This window comes from Protomyctophum parallelum (genome assembly GCF_964188405.1).
Source record: "Protomyctophum parallelum genome assembly, chromosome: 19".
In the NCBI taxonomy this organism is placed as follows: domain Eukaryota; kingdom Metazoa; phylum Chordata; class Actinopteri; order Myctophiformes; family Myctophidae; genus Protomyctophum; species Protomyctophum parallelum.
Genome location: NC_139717.1, coordinates 29890929 through 29907125, shown reverse-complemented (window position 1 = coordinate 29907125; position 16197 = coordinate 29890929). Strand labels below are relative to the sequence as shown.

At 43.8% G+C, this 16197-nt stretch overlaps 1 protein-coding gene across 1 annotated transcript in view; it reads right to left on the bottom strand.

Annotated features, from left to right (window-relative positions):
• The window catches only part of msraa (methionine sulfoxide reductase Aa), a 76165-nt gene that overhangs the window by 21133 nt on the left and 38835 nt on the right, over positions 1 to 16197 (bottom strand). The window contains exons 3-5 of the mRNA XM_083789986.1: positions 14722 to 14841; positions 11973 to 12077; positions 5651 to 5757 (exon numbers count right to left, since the gene is read on the bottom strand). Of these exons, the coding sequence (XP_083646112.1) occupies positions 5651 to 5757; positions 11973 to 12077; positions 14722 to 14841 (332 nt within the window). The remainder of the gene's footprint in view (positions 1 to 5650; positions 5758 to 11972; positions 12078 to 14721; positions 14842 to 16197) is intronic.

The window sequence follows — 16197 nt, the reverse complement described above, 5'->3', positions numbered from 1 at the left end:
ATGAACTATTTTTGTTATTTTTCGTTATTTTCTTTTTCTTTTCTTTTTTATTGCCACAGCCTATAGCCATTTGCACACCAGCTGAGAGACAGGGATTTAGAGAATGCTGACAGGCACTCAAATGAGATGTTAACGTCCTGTAAGTAGATGTGGAAATAAAACTAGTGTTGACTAATCAATACAAGTGGCTCTTATTTTGATGAGGCAAGTACTAGTCGCTAAACCACGTTAGCGACCATATTTACAATATGAAAACTGTCACTTAGACAATGTAGGTTACACACCCTGGAATTAAACATGGAACCTGCAGGCAGCATTAGGTGAGTAATTCATTGTATATGTGACGTTCGTGGTTGTGCTAATGATAAACAGACAGCTGCTGCTGGGATCCTAGGCTCCTGCTGCAGGTTCACTGCCACCTGCTGGACGCAATGCCAACCTCAGACTGCCACGGGCTGTGGGGGCGATTTAGAGTTGCACACACAGCACAGAAACGGATGTTGTGGGTGTCCATCTTATGCTAAATAAATAGCGTCAATGCTAGCAAGCTAAAATATAGCCATCCTTTCTCTAGAAAGTGCCAATGTTTCCATCTAGACCACCGGATAATCAGCGCTAATTATCCAAACCATGGAGAGCTCCGTAGATTAGGAGTTATTCAGCTTTTAGTCAGCCTGTATAATGGGAGGTGGACGGGACCGCTGTTGCGCAACCTGGTCTAGGGTCGCTAAAGAAGGAAAGGCAGAGCCAAAATAATAATGAAAAAATAGATATCAGCGATCCGGTTTGATACCAATAATAAAGCTTATCTGGCGGAGAATTCCGCCAAAAGCGGAAGGTTATTACATTCCTTATGGCGGAATACTCCGCCAAAAGTAGGGAGTGTGTTAACGACCACACTGTTTGTGACTAGGTGTACTAGTGTAGCTTTGCATCCGTTGCATCTGCCCGTGTGAAAGCAGCATAACGTGGTGGCAGGATACGAACGTCTGTAACCCCCCCACTCACTCTTGAACGAAGTTGAACGAGAAAAAGTGACGTTCAGAAATGAACACATTCACAATGACGTTCATCAGGCAGAAATACAGTACGTTCAGTTCACGTTCAGCCCAAATGAGAACGCGTTCGTGAACTATCGTTCGTGAACTATCGTTCGTGAACTATCGTTCTTTGAACACGTTCAGGTACAACACTGCGGATGAATGAGGAGTCCAAGCTGCTTTTCACATGAACATCTATTCCCCGGCCGGACGTAGCGCGTGGAAGGAACACATTATTCCGACCAGTTCCTTTCCCCTCCATCAGGCGCCCTGGCTAGCCAGGGGGTGCCGTGTCATTAGTCAGAAGGTTCATTGTTCCGAAATTACTATCCCTATCTCTAACCCTAACCTAAACCTAACCGCAAGCACGGGAGCAAACCTAAACCTAACCGCAAGCATGGGAGCAGTGCATGTTCGGACTAACGGGACTTCGGATCTATGGGTAGTTCCCAGCCAGGGGGAGGTAGTTTCGAGACCAGGATTACTGCATGTTTTTGTGAGGGTACCTACCCCAGGGGACACGGGGAGAACATGCAAACTCCACACAGAAAGGTCCTTTTGCCAACCCCGCCTCGGGTATGGGCACTGATGACGTGGAGGAGGGAACACTCCCCCAGTGCCCACAGCGTCCCCAGTGGGAATTGAACCCAGGACCTTCTAGCTGTGAGGCAACAACGACTGTGCCACAGACCCCTATAACTCTGAGTGTACATGTTTGGTTCCATGTACACTCTTGGAGTGTACATATCAGAGATCAGTTTGTTCATATCTATCAGTCATATAGATGGGGACACCCTGGGACCCTCTCAAGGAGCCTTGGGGGTCCCCGGAGCCCACATTGAGAACCACTTCTTTAAATAACTTCTCTAGATATGTTTTTGGTGTGTGTGTGTGTGTGTGTGTGTGTGTGTGTGTGTGTGTGTGTGTGTGTGTGTGTGTGTGTGTGTGTGTGTGTGTGTGTGTGTGTGTGTGTGGGGGGCAGAATTCCAACAACATGAAACATAATACAACAACATTGAAATACTGATGATTATATTGCACCTTCTATTTGATTTGCTATGATGAATGATCATAGTGACAGAAATTGAATAGTCTTGATAAGTAGGAAATGACCTTATTTGGTCTCCATTGTCAAGTTGTTTGACTGTTCAAATAAGAGGGCAGGACAGTCATATAAATAGCTTGTAAGCATTGGCAGTGAGAATGCCAGCTCATCTACTGTATGAGAAGCACTGGTGGGAGGCCATCTCTAGAGTCTTCGCTGACATGAAAGCAAACAGCCGTTTGAAGCTATATTTGGGAGCGTCACTAAATCAGTAATATACACTTAATTTTACACAAGCAATTGCCTCTCAGGAGGAACTTAACACTTAACAGAATGACTCAACGTTACGGATGTAGCTCGAAACCAGACTCATTTATCGATTACCCGGTATCAATAAGGTTTGGGCTTATCGAGCATAGCGGTACAGGACGTCATGTCTAAACAATCAAGACAAGAGGTGAGAAATACATCTATTCACCCACGCTACCCGGCACAAACATGTCGGTTTAAGTGTATGAACACCTGCCAACTAGCGCTGCCCGGGTAAACAAAATGTAACTTTTAAATTGACGACACACACATTAACCAGTCCGAAAGTAAAAAGGTCACTTGCCTTCCGCCTGTTAGAAAAGTATTGTATTTGAAGGCCATAATGCGAGTGACAGGCGACAATAAGCCTAGATCATAGACAGAGGCAGGTGGGGTGCTGGTCAGCCCGTGATGAGCTGACACAATGTTGCCTCTCTGATTCTGGTAGTGGGATATGCATTTTATATTTATCGTAATTAAATCAGGATTTGTCGTCTCATCTTTCCACAACATATTAGAAAACGCTCAATGGTGGGCTTGATAAAAGCATGGACGGGGACGGATCAATAAGCAGGATCGATAAGTGCTCATTATCAATAAAAATTACCAAGCTCCATCCCTACTCAACGGTGGGCACTGCACTCCCTCGAGTCCTTGCCGATACGAGTCAGTCGGTCCCATACAGTAAATGCACAGTTGCACACGTTATGACCATGTATGTCTGGGATGAGTAATAATGACATGAAACTCGAGCGGATGAAACTCGAGTAATAATGACATGCCTATACTGTATATGAATGGCCGCAGGGGTGGACTGGCCACAGGACGTACCGGTCATATTACCGGCAGGCAAAGTGAGTGACAAACAAACCCTCTTCTATCTTGAATCCTTTTGCCAGAATTCTTGTGAGAGCAACAAAGGGTTGTGTAGTTGTCTGTAGGTCTGTATAATTTATTATGTTGTTCTGTAAAAGTGGTGGTATTAGGTCTTGTTTGTTTGTGTGTGCCTCGACGGAGCGGGCGGTAGAGTTTCTGCTAACTGTGCGCTGGTTGTGGTGGGACAGTCTGGGCCAAATTCGGGACGAGTTTTTGTCCCTGTCCAGCCCTGTATGGCCGTATCAGGTTTGTTTTTGGTTATGTGTGAGTCATAGTGAAGTGGCCGTGGCCTGCCTGGGCTCCCGCTCTCCCATTAGCCACATTTAATATAGGATAATAATAATAATAATAATAATGAGTTGCGTATGTGTTTTCAAAAATGGTAAAAGTGACAATTTGTGGAGATAATCTTGTTGAACAAAACATGTCAACATCATAAGCCTCTGTTTGCTACACAGCTTATTGTCTCAATCCAAAATCCAATGCAAATATCACTGCAGTTCTGTAATTAGGAACCCCTGGAAGAGAAAGAGATAACATCTGGGCTGGCCTAAAAAAAGACGTCATACATGTTAACGCTCTATTTCCTTATCTTATATCCTTCCCTGACTGTACATGTACCCTGACCACACCACTCCTTCAATCTCATTATTCCCATCATCATCATCAACTACTGACCACGTCGTTATGTTCACGTATTGCGCTGGCAGACGACGTACAGTAGCAGCTGGGGGAGTTTGTGCTGGAGTGCAGGAGGCAGTAGTTTGTATGAGAGTAAGTATGAGACTCACATGAAAGTCACTGCATGAGAGAGAGAGAGAGAGAGAGAGAGAGAGAGGGCTGGAGAAGAAGGGGAGCAATATCTCTCTCTCTCCCACCCCACCCACCCCTTCTCCACCTCCTTGTTTCCACAGCAACAGGGCACTGCTGATTTTGCAGTGCTGAGCAGATGTCTCAGCAGGAGAGAGAGAGAGAGAGAGAGAGAGAGAGAGAGAGAGAGAGAGAGAGAGAGAGAGGTGGAGAACAGAGAGGGGCAGAGAGACAAAGTAAAATGAGAGTAAAATGGAGAAGAGGGATAGAGAGCGATTTGGAGAGAAGGGGAGAGATGGAATGAAGGGGGCTCAGAGAGAAAACAACAGAGAGAGAGAGAGAGAGAGAGAGAGAGAGAGAGGGAGAGAGAGAGGCTTATGAGGAGAAAAGGCAAGGACAAAGCACTGAAGGAAGCCAGTAGGGGGAGTATGTGAACAAGCTTGCATGCTTTGTTCAGTGTGTGTGTGTGTGTGTGTGTGTGTGTGTGTGTGTGTGTGTGTGTGTGTGTGTGTGTGTGTGTGTGTGCGTGCGTGTGCATGTGTGCAAACTGTGCATGTGTGCATGTGTGCAAACTGTGCATGTGTGCATGTGTGCAAACTGTGCATGTGTGCATGTGTGCGACAGACAGACAGACAGACAGACAGACAGACAGACAGACAGACAGACAGCAGAATGGTAGAATGTCTGTCTAGTATGCAGTGCCTGGATACACAACTAACAATAGCACTGAACACCAACAGCATTCAACTGCACAGGAAATGGAGGGAGATACTCTTGTAGAGTTTGTACCAGGCTATACCCAATGAGTTACTCAAAGAATGGGGGGAATGAGAGAGGGAGAGAGAGAGAGAAATGTCATTTTGTTTATGTTTTTCCTTGTCTTCTTCATATTATTTGTTCAGATTCTGAATATGTATAATTTATTATTTTGTTTCATACACTGTATGTAATGCTTTGGCAATATAAGAATGCTTGTCATGCCAATAAAGTATATTTGAATTGAGTGAGTGAGTGAGTGAGTGAGTGAGTGAGTGTGTGTGTGAATGTGTGACTGCGCGTGTGTGCGTGCGTGTTACATGCATCCTACATGTATCTGAATGTGGGAATGCTGGTTTGTACGTATGTGATGGATGGAGGACGGACGGACGGACGGATAGTACAGTAGGTACAGTATACAGGACATGGCTTAACAATGGGAGAAGAGAATGTAAGGAGAATGGAGGAAGATACAACTATAATAGTGATACTGTACAGAGAGGAGGAGAGGGAAAGTGATCCATCGAGGTAAGTCAATTTCAACCAGTTGATTGGATTTTTGACCATGGTGCACAAATATTATTATCTTCTGCTGCTGTGGACAATTCTCAGTCCGATGGGTGAATCCAAGTGGTTAATAATGCTCTGTAGTTAGTAGGAATGCACTCAGTGGGACTTGTAATGGAATTCATTCACCAATCATGCCACCAGCATCTGGAATATTCTGTCTAAAGATTCTTATGCCGTTGCTTTTATAATATGTTCTGTGCACGGCCACTACATAGCCCTACGGGGCAGGAAGGTGTTTACATACCTTCTGGTATTGGTCTCTGGATGCCAGGGCCTGTTCTAGGTGCTCCTTGGAGTACATGTAGATGGCTGATCGGTAGGCTGTCCCAACATCGTTGCCTTGACGCATCCCTGAGGTCGAGGACACAACACAGGAAAGTCACTTAATGTATAGGTATAGCGGATGGTGGAATTTCCATATCAGTATTATATGACACAAAGTAATTTCCCAGTCTTCCAAAGAGGCGTTTTTATTAGCCTCCAAAAATACAATACTGGAGATAACACTTACATGACAGAGGTCATTTTGACAAAACATTTTTAGATTTTGAAGTTGATTATCTTTGCCCATGAAGCTTTCAAAATGTTCCCCTTCCATCATCATCTATTATCATTCCATCCACTCAGACCTTTTTGAGTGGTGCAACCACTCCCTTACGGAGCTATGTGTGTGGCTGCCTGGGTGGGTCTGAGCACGAAAACAGCATGGTTGTTTTTCACCACCTGTGCGCAACCTAACACACACACAAACACTCACGCACATATTAACTGTATATGATGATTTTGGGTGTGCCAGCATAGTACAGTACAGTAGAGGGTACAGTAGAGCCCCTACACGGTAACTGTCATTTCTCAACCGTTTCGGACGCGGGGCGGCTCGCCGGAACGGCCCGCCCCCTCTGGGCGTGTTCCTGGGGGTCTGGATGTTCCGGGGACTCTCCGGGGACCGCCACACGGTAACTCTGTCATTTCTCAACCGTTTCAGACACAGGGCGGCTCGCCGGAACCGGGCCACACAGAGTTGCACCACTCACTTCACACGGGTGTGATTTTGAAACATTTTCTAAATATGAATTTAAGCATAGGCTACTTATACCATCTTTTCCTTCAGTCATGCGTGTGTTCACAACGCATGGTGTTGTGAGCTTGTAGATCACCTATCTTCAAATAACCAATAGTTTTGTAGACCTGGTTGCTTATTTCTCTCACAAAATCTGGAAAAACTCTACAGCACCTCAGACAGGAGGAAATGACAGCCTTAAGTTAGAAAACAAATGTTTAAGAATAGTGGAAATAGCTTATCTACAAGCTCAAAACGTTGCACGTGTAGATCTGCTATTTTCACTAGGGGGCAAACGTCACATTTCTCTTTTGGGTTGAGCTAAACTTTTGGGAACCACTGCTGTAGATTATGTACATGTCTATGTCTGTTCTGTGTTTTAAAAATGACACACAATGGTTCAATGATACATGTGTAATATCTATCTGCCCATTCAGTTGTTTGTTTGAAAGTGTGAATAGCAATGAATGCTGTAGTGTAGCCTGTACAGAAAAAGATGGAAACGAGACTGATGGACAGAGGAATGAAGAGTGAGAGAGAGGCAGAATGGTGGCTGTCACGTACAAAAATCAGACATGCACACAGATGTAATTATAATCACAGTCTGGTTCATCTTGATTGAGATATAGAAACAAGTCTGAGTGAAATCTGGGTATATTGCTGCCTCTAGGATGTGTGCGTGAGGGCGTGTATGCATGCGAGAGAGAGAGAGAGAGAGAGAGAGAGAGAGAGATTGTAAAGTTTGTGAGATCTTAGCATAGCCAGCTAGGGCTGCTGGGCACAAAAAACATTGCATCAACTCCCATCTGCTGAGGCTTTTGACAGATGGAGAATGATGATTATGTAATTAAAACAGAAGATGAGGAAAAAAATATAAAAGTAGCACATCTTTTTGTTGCTAATCATTTTGATGAATAAGAAACCAATTGCATGATATAGTGTATCTGACATTATACAGGTTAGTATACATGATTCACATGTATCCACCTGCACATTCACAAGTACTGTGCTTTGAACACTTAAATCCTACAGTATATACCTATATACTCAAGTCCCTCATGGCTCCATTCCAGATATCCTCGTTGAAAACAGCCAATCGACAAGCTCAAAATGTGCTGTGTTGCGGTGAACTGTGTGCTAGAAGCATGCCGGCTTGGGCTCAACAGAGAGATGGAATGTTACAATGTCTTTTCCTCCACACACAGACCAACTCGAATGCCACTGCATTCCACTGTTAAAACACAATCAGTGCCGGGATTCGTTCAAAATAGAAGCTCTGGGGTGCCGGAAAGACATGGCCGCATTTACTCTGAAGTTTGTCGTTATTGGTCACGTCTTTTTTTTTGGTTCTATTGATTTGACTGTATTCTGTTTCTGTTTATACATTTTTGTCTAATAAACTGTTCAATCAATCAATCAATCAATGTTTGAATGAATTGTGAGGGCAGTGCCAATGCACACGCAGCACACCTCTTAACCCATTCTGAACGGGCACCCATTTTGGTGTTGGCATCATGTTATGCTTTAGCTATTGAAAAATAGCAGATCTACAAGCTCATATCGCGCCACCGAGTGGCACGCTACGAGCTTGTAGGTCTGCTATTTTTGAAAAAAAATCAAAGAACGACTGACATTTTTAGAATCTGATCTCAGGTCAGAATGGGTTCGTCAGACCAGCGTGTGTCCAGTGGAAACCTCGTATGAATCTGATCTCAGGTCAGAATGGGTTAATACGTGGTCCTCTCCAGTCACATATCTGTATCCAGGCAGATCCACACTGCAGTGCAGACACAACACTCTGAACTACTGTACATGTCTGTCAAAGTTGGTGACTGAGTGTACTGTACGTGTATGAGCCAAATTTCCACTGTTGCCTGAGTATGGAGTACAGCTGCGAGCATCCATGGTGACACAGAGAGGACAGAGAAGGTCAAAGGAAGAAGAGGGGACAGACAGAAACGTGATATGGTGCCTCCACCACTCCTTATCTCCTCCTGCCTTTTCCTGTCAATGGCGTAGTGGCAAAGATGCTCCCTCTCAGCTTTCCTACTGTCTGTCTCCCACTGTATACTGCTCTCTGCCACTCAGATTTCCTACTGTCTCCCTCTCATCTTTCCTACTGTCTGTCTCCTCCTATACCGTTTCCCTCTCAGCCTACCCCCCTATGCTGTCTTCCTCATTGTCTGCCTCTCCCTACTGTTGTCTACCCCTTAAGATTTCCTAACCGTATATATTCACCAGTCTTTCTGTATTTATTTTTGCCAGTGCTCTGGGTAGGAAATCTCTTGGACGGTGGACTTGCCAATCCACTTTGCACAAGTTGTGTTTTTGCTTGTCACAGTGAAATATACATGCAATACAAAATACAATGAATAATACATATCGTAGTAGAAGGAAAATGGGATTCAAGTGCTGTGGTAAACCAGTATACTTACTGTTGCATATATGATCATTATCTGCTACAGAAGAGTTGAAGCATTGCAGTATAATGTTGAAGAAAAAGAAGAAAAGCAGCACACTCATCTGCTCTAATGTAATTTATTGACATTTCGAACCAAGGCTGTTCATCGGGTCAAACTCCAGATGTGTGTACCCCGCCCACATAAATGTACGCAATAACAACACAATAAGGGTATAAGGTAAAAAAAAAGAAAAAATCTAATAAATGCAGTGTTCAACATTTATATTTACCCATAATACAACAGTGGAAAAACCCGAAATGGACAGCATGATTATTCAAATCTATAGAGAGATTTAAATAATCAGGTAGCTTAATCTTGGGCAACAAGATGTAGAAAACGCTTGATTGGAAAGTCCTTCACAGATGATCTCTTAACGAATGCAATCTCCTTTGACCATCTCTGACAACTGGACAACAGATAATGTGGCACCATCATAACACCCTCTTGTCTCAACCTATGGACGGGCACAATGTCCGACTCGACTTCTATTCTGACTATACTAGCTGACTATACTAGCGCTTGAACACTATACTTGCCTTGTAACATCTGACGTCATGCTGGGATATAATACTCATTCCATTGTTTGCCTGCCTACTACAATCTTACACAATTGCATTTATTAGTATTGCTACTTGTATTTGCCTGAATCTCCCTCTCAGTCTCTCCTCTCTCTATTTCTTTCTCACAGGCGAGGAAGATGGGCGCCCACCCTAGAATAGGGTTCAACTTAGCCTTGGTACCCAGGCTTTTTTTTGGTTCACATTCGTCTCAAAAATGAAAGCCTGGGGAAACCCTTTGGAAGATCTGGCATAGGAAGCCCACTTCCTTGTATTTCGCTGGGGAGGGGAGGGGAGCAGGGGGGCAGGTGCTCGGATCGGTGAACCAATAGGATCCACCGCCTGTATTTGACTGGAATCCGCTTATCTAGACCAGAAATCACACTTGGCTGGGCCAGGCTTGGTTCTGCTTGACGGCTGGGCCAGGCTTAATTGGTTCTGCTTGACGTTTCTTCTTGTCTAGACCAGAAAGCACACTTGGCTGGGCCAGGCTTGGTTCTGCTTGACGTTTCCTAAGGGGGAGTTTTTCGTTACCACTGTCGCAAAATTGCTTGCTCAGGGTGGGATCTCTGTCGGTTCTCTGCTCAACATGTATAGTTCTTGAGACAACTTGTTGTGATTTGACACTTTAATAAAATTGAATTTACATTATTGACATTATTTACAACCAAGATCCAAAAACCCAGTTGCAATGCACTTTATGTCCGCTAAACACAATGTGACCTCTCTAGAACATGTTCAATGCCCTAGACGAGGAGATCTACACCCAACACTATGTCTCCCAAAGGAATGAACGAGGACTCCTTCCAATCAACCATTTTCTATAACTATCTATGCAACCATTTCTAACTCTTGTTACCCAAGATTAAGTTACCTGATTATTTAAATCTCTCTCTAGATTTTAAAACTCATGCTGTCCATTAGTGATTTTCCACTGTGTTATGGTTATGGACAAGTGTTATGTTATGTTATGTAAATGTTGAAATGAACACTAACATTTGTTAGATTTTTTGGACCTTATAACCTTATTGTGTTGTTATTGTATCTATTATAATGTATCTACACATCTGGAGTTTGACCCGATGAAGAGCCTTGGCTCAAAACATTGTCAATAAATTACATTAGAGCATATGTTTTATTCTTTGTCTTCATGATCTTTTGTACACCAGCACCTCAACTAAGTGATGTGCATATTTTATTAGCTTTAGTATAACGCTGAGACAAATCCGTAGAGGACATAAATATGAATTTAGTGTCTTTGTGTAAGCAGATACTGTGGGAGTTAATGGTGAACAAAGATGTATGCATATGCATGTATGCATATGTGTGTGCGTACAACACACAGTGTGGGGGAGAGCAGTTTATTCCACTGCAATAAACAACATTTCAGCATGGGCCAAATGCCCATATACAGTAGGTGAGGAGATGAAGATCCAGTCATTTCTGTCTTTATCTCCCCATCTCCATCCCCTCCTTTGACTTTGAACCGACCCCACAAAACTGCTGGTATCAAAGCAGGGAACCTCTGATGTCAACAATGGAAATAAGAATGTCTCTAGAATGTCTAATAAGGAATAACTCTACAAGCAATATAGAAGTTTGTGAGGTGCAATTATTTTGCTAACCAGACTTCTTTGAATCTTTAAATAAGGTTTGTTTGTGACAATATTTCTAATTAATATAACATGCTGAATCAGCTGGCTTTGGATGCTAAAATAATATGGCTAGTATTAGCAGTTGAGTTCAGTTTTATTTGTTTACAATGCAGTATCACCCCGGGTGTCTCTGTACACTTAACAACAGAAGAAGCACAATATCAAGTATGAAAAGATAAAAAAGGCACAATAAAGAAAATCACACTTATGTGAACTATGGCTGCCACATGACATCACTGCTTAAATCAAACATAAAAAATCCATAGATTGGCTGCCACATGACCTTACGAGTGGGGTCCTGCTGTGTGTGTGTGTGTGTGTGTGTGTGTGTGTGTTTGCGTGCGTGTGTGTGTGTGTGTGTGTGTGTGTGTGTGTGTGTGTGTGTGTGTGTGTGTGTGTGTGTGTGTGTGTGTGTGTGTGTGTGTGTGTGTGTGTGTGTGTGTGTGTGTGTGTGTGTGTGTGTGTGTGTGTGTGTGTGTGTGTGTGTGTTTGCGTGCGTGTGTGTGTGTGTGTGTGTGTGTGTGTGTGTGTGTGTGTGTGTGTGTGTGTGTGTGTGTGTGCGTGAGTATGTGCGACTGCCATGCTAATGTACCCTAGCAGTTGGCCTATAGCAAATATACGCCTAACCATCTGGGACATCAAATATGCTTTGATTGCTGAAAAAAATAAACCCAACTCCTTATAGCCATCTTGTTTCCATTGACATCCCTAACCCTAAACCCTGTGTGTGTGTGTGTGTGTGTGTGTGTGTGTGTGTGTGTGTGTGTGTGTGTGTGTGTGTGTGTGTGTGTGTGTGTGTGTGTGTTGTGTGTGTGCGTGTAAGACACAGTACCTTGGGTTGGGTTGTGGCTCTCCCAGAAGACTTTGAGGAGGTTGTTGAAGTTGACCTGGTCTGGATGGTAGACAACTCTAACCACCTCAGAATGGCCTGTTCTACCTGTGCACAGAGGATGAATAGTGAATACACCCGCGCACACGTGTGTGAGTTTGTGCGTGCATGTGTGTGTACATGCGTGAAACCTTTGCCAGATACACAATTTTACCCTCACCTATTTTCTTTTAGTACAACTAGCCTACAAAACACCTTCCATAACATCCACCGTCTGTTTCCTGCATTATCATGTTTATTTGAAAACGGAACAGCCTGCATCATGTTTTTGACGCAAATTCATTTAAAGGACCTATAACATAAAATTCAACTTTTTCAATTTCTTTGGGGTTTTTGGGGCTCCCATATGTGTTTTCTATCCCCACAAATAACCAAATTTGAACAATCAGTCTTTCATATCATATAGGTGCTTTAATGGAAATTGCTCTCAGGAACACCTCAACTGATTTTGTCCTCGTCGTGATGTCATCAATGTCACCCTACTTTGTATAATTCCTCCTCTTCTTCAGTCTTCAGTTCCAAATTTGCATTTCCACTTTGTTTACAATGTCCACCATTGTTGATTTTCCAAGCTGGCATGGAATGGAAACAAGCCTGGTTTTATCTAGCATCAGTATTATAATGACTCAAATATTAAATAATCTGCATATCAGCACCCCCCACCACCTCAGGACATTGTGGTACTGCAGCTAAAACTGCTTTCAAAGTCCAGAAATAAATGACAAGGACTGGTTATATCAGAGTGGTGATTGAGGCTCAAACCATTAGAAATAACTTTGAGGACAATATGATATTAAATATTAAAAGCAGTTTTTAAATGCATGTTATTTGCGCTTTAATTAAGATGATTGTTAAAATGTTTGGTGTGCGTAATGCAGGGCAGATTGAGGTTGGAGGACAGGGCTGCGTGGCGCTAGGTGCCGTGAGACTGTTCGTGCGTCGTGGCGTTGTGAGGAGGCGCACGAAGCGAGCAGCTGTCTTGCTCTATGCTAAGGAAGTATTCTGAAAGACAGCGACGAGCAAAATAGACAGCGACCGAGTGACCGGTAAATTTATAGATAGAAACACTGCATGTTTGTGTTTGTGTGTGTGTGTGTGTGTGTGTGTGTGTGTGTGTGTGTGTGTGTGTCCATGCGTGCGTGCGTGCGTGCGTGCGAGAGAGAGCGGGCTTATGCACAGAAAAAGTGCACCACAGAAGTCGAATACATCTCTGGAACCTCAAGTTTACACCATGGAATATGGCAGTGGATGAAATGATTTTGTGCAGGACTGCAGTTGTATTGTTCAGTAAAACATTGAAAATAAAGAAGAAGAAAATAACGCGTGCTTATAGACTCAGCCAGCGCCTTAAGCCCCCCCCCGCCCCCTGCAGGCTAGAGAGTCTTTGATCTGTATACAGACTTCTGTTCCCGTGGTAACAAGACTCTCAATGTTCTACTTTTTCATCAAGGGAAATTTGTACGCTACCAGTGTGATTTCTCACAGGAGGCACTTTTCTTCAACAAACACTTAGCCTAGTTGTGTGCCGGTGTCACACACTGTAAATAGCAGATCTACAAGCTCACAATGCATCGAAATGTGAAAATTGCAGATCCACTAAAAAACTAAAACAAAAATACAGACAGATCAGCCACGTATAGTGAGTCAGTGTCACCATCATATGATGGTGTACATAACTCAGGCTTTAGTGCACAAACACGCATCATATTGGTGTCCAGGCCAGCCAGCAAGATTTTGATCTTGAAAATAAATCCAGTACGGAATTAGTGAAAACGCTGCAGCTCTCAATGGCCTAGAAGGTGTCGTCGCTATTTCATTTCCCCTCCTGTTGGTTGCAGAATTAAACTTTCATCACATTAAGTCTATGGGCATTTTAGCAGATTTTACACTTGCTTTTATTACATTATATTTTTATTGCATATAAATACTTTAAAATTTCAGTCACTAGTTTAAAGGCTGCTTTCAATTTAGCGTTTGAAGCGTTAGAGAGAGAGAGAGAGGGCATCTTAGATAATGCAGAATTAACACTGAATTCACTTTGGTCCTGGAGCCGCAAGTTATCTCTTGGGGGTGCTGATAAAAAAAGACACAATTGCAAACACACGCACATACACTCTGCACAGGGACAAATTAGCCATTGGGCCAGTGGGGCCGTGGCCCAGGGGCCCTTGGCTCTCAGGGACCCGTCAGGGAAATTGGACAGTGCGGTACTGGGTTTGACGCCCTGAAAAGGGTTCCTGGGACCCTTCATTGGCCATTGATTTTGTTACATTTTGGTCAAAAAGATGATAAAAACACATAAAAACACAAGAATGTCGCGCGCACGTGCCCTATGGGGACCCTGCAGAAATTACCGGCCCAGGGGCCCTCTTGGGGGTTAATCCGTCCCTGACTCTGCAGTGCTCTAAGCGGTCAGGCCTCAGTGGCAGCCTCATCCATGGCCCAGTATAATAGGACCTGGGGGAATCTATTCACTCTCTATGCTCTGCTCTCAGTCTCTGCTATGTCTTGAATGCATGTACGCCTGAATGCATCTGCTGTTTTCTGTTTAAATGTGTGAGTATGTAGGCCTATGTGTCCCTGTTGGTCCACATGGAGAAAGAGTGGCGGGGGGTGGGTGGGGGTGGTAGTAGGGAGGAAAAGGTTGGAGCAAGAGAGAGAGAGAGAGAGAGAGAGAAAAAGAGCGCACTACCTGTGCAGACTTCCTCATAGGAGGGGTTTGGTGTGTATCCTCCGGAATAGCCCACTTGAGTGGAGTAAACTCCCTTCTGTCTCCAGAACTTCCTTTCGGCTCCCCAGAAACAACCCATCCCTATGAGAGGCAAAACACAGCAATTAGAAACATGATATTTTTGTATAATAATAATAAATATAGCTGCAAGCAGCTATAAGACAGGGTCAAGCCCAAAGAGAAAAGATCTATACGCAAATTACTTTCTTCAAGAACAATGGTAGAATTAGCTTGCTTCGATATCTGCTCTCTACACAGGTGGGCAAACTATATGGAACCTATATGACAATGTCAGCTGGCACCAGATGCTTCACTCGTGTGGGCTTTAAATTGGTTCTGCACCTTAGGTGTGCCCCAACTAGGTAATTGTATGAGACACCCAAGTAGACCCTAATAGTAATTGGGCATGCTCATGTGGGTTTCAATTAGATTCTACCCAGGCCCTAGGTCAGCCCGAACCTGCTCATTTCTGTGTGGTTGACATGGCGCTGGTAGACTGGAGATGTCAGTTTTTTTGGTTAGGCTGATTGGCTGAAGGGGTTAAACTTGTCAGTCAACGCAGTTGTCCCATAACCAAAGTCAGACTCCATTGGCATGTATGGAAATGGGATTTCTTTGACGTAGCGTAGCCAAATAAAGGCCGAAAAGTGAATCGAGCAAATCATAACAATTTACTCATCAAGCGACGAATGAGTGCGAGCTTCTGAGCCATTCTCACGTCTCTGTGTGTGTGTGTTCAAATGTGTCCAAATTAACTGCCTCTCTCTCAACACAGTAAACCACAACCTCAAATGTCTCTCCTGTCTCTTCCTGCTTTGACTTCACAGCCTAATAAAATTTGCAGGCCCTCAACCATCCGATGTACACTGGGACAGCGAGGGGAAAAAAAACACATTAGCCATCGTAAAAAATAACACTAAATATTTAGCACCACCTAATAGTCCCTGGACAGTAAAACAACAGTGGAATATATTAGAGACAGCTATAATAAATACTGGCAGCATATAAATGCAACGTAAAACACCAGTAGGTTACTATAAAAGCTTCTCTATTTCATGTATAGGACATATCTTAAAGTTCTCAACCAGTGGTTTGGGGATCAATAATTGGTTCCGATCCTGGCCTGGTGGAGACCGTGTTGTATCCTGGAAGATAACCACCAACTAGCCTGACCCAGAGCGAGACATTTCTCGTCTAGAGGGGCGGGTCGCGCCTCAGAAATGCGCGCACCCTGATTGGATCTCATCGATCTGTCCGTCACCCCCGGCCCCTCCTCTCCCCCCTAGTGCAGCGCTACGTCACATCATTTAGAGCGACGCCCACCCGGAAGGGTTGACTCCCACTTTTAGACTTGTTCAGCCCACGGCTTTTTCCAGGCTTTCATCTTTCGCGCAGACGAAATGAAAGCCTGGCTATCGAGGCTAACCACCAACATAC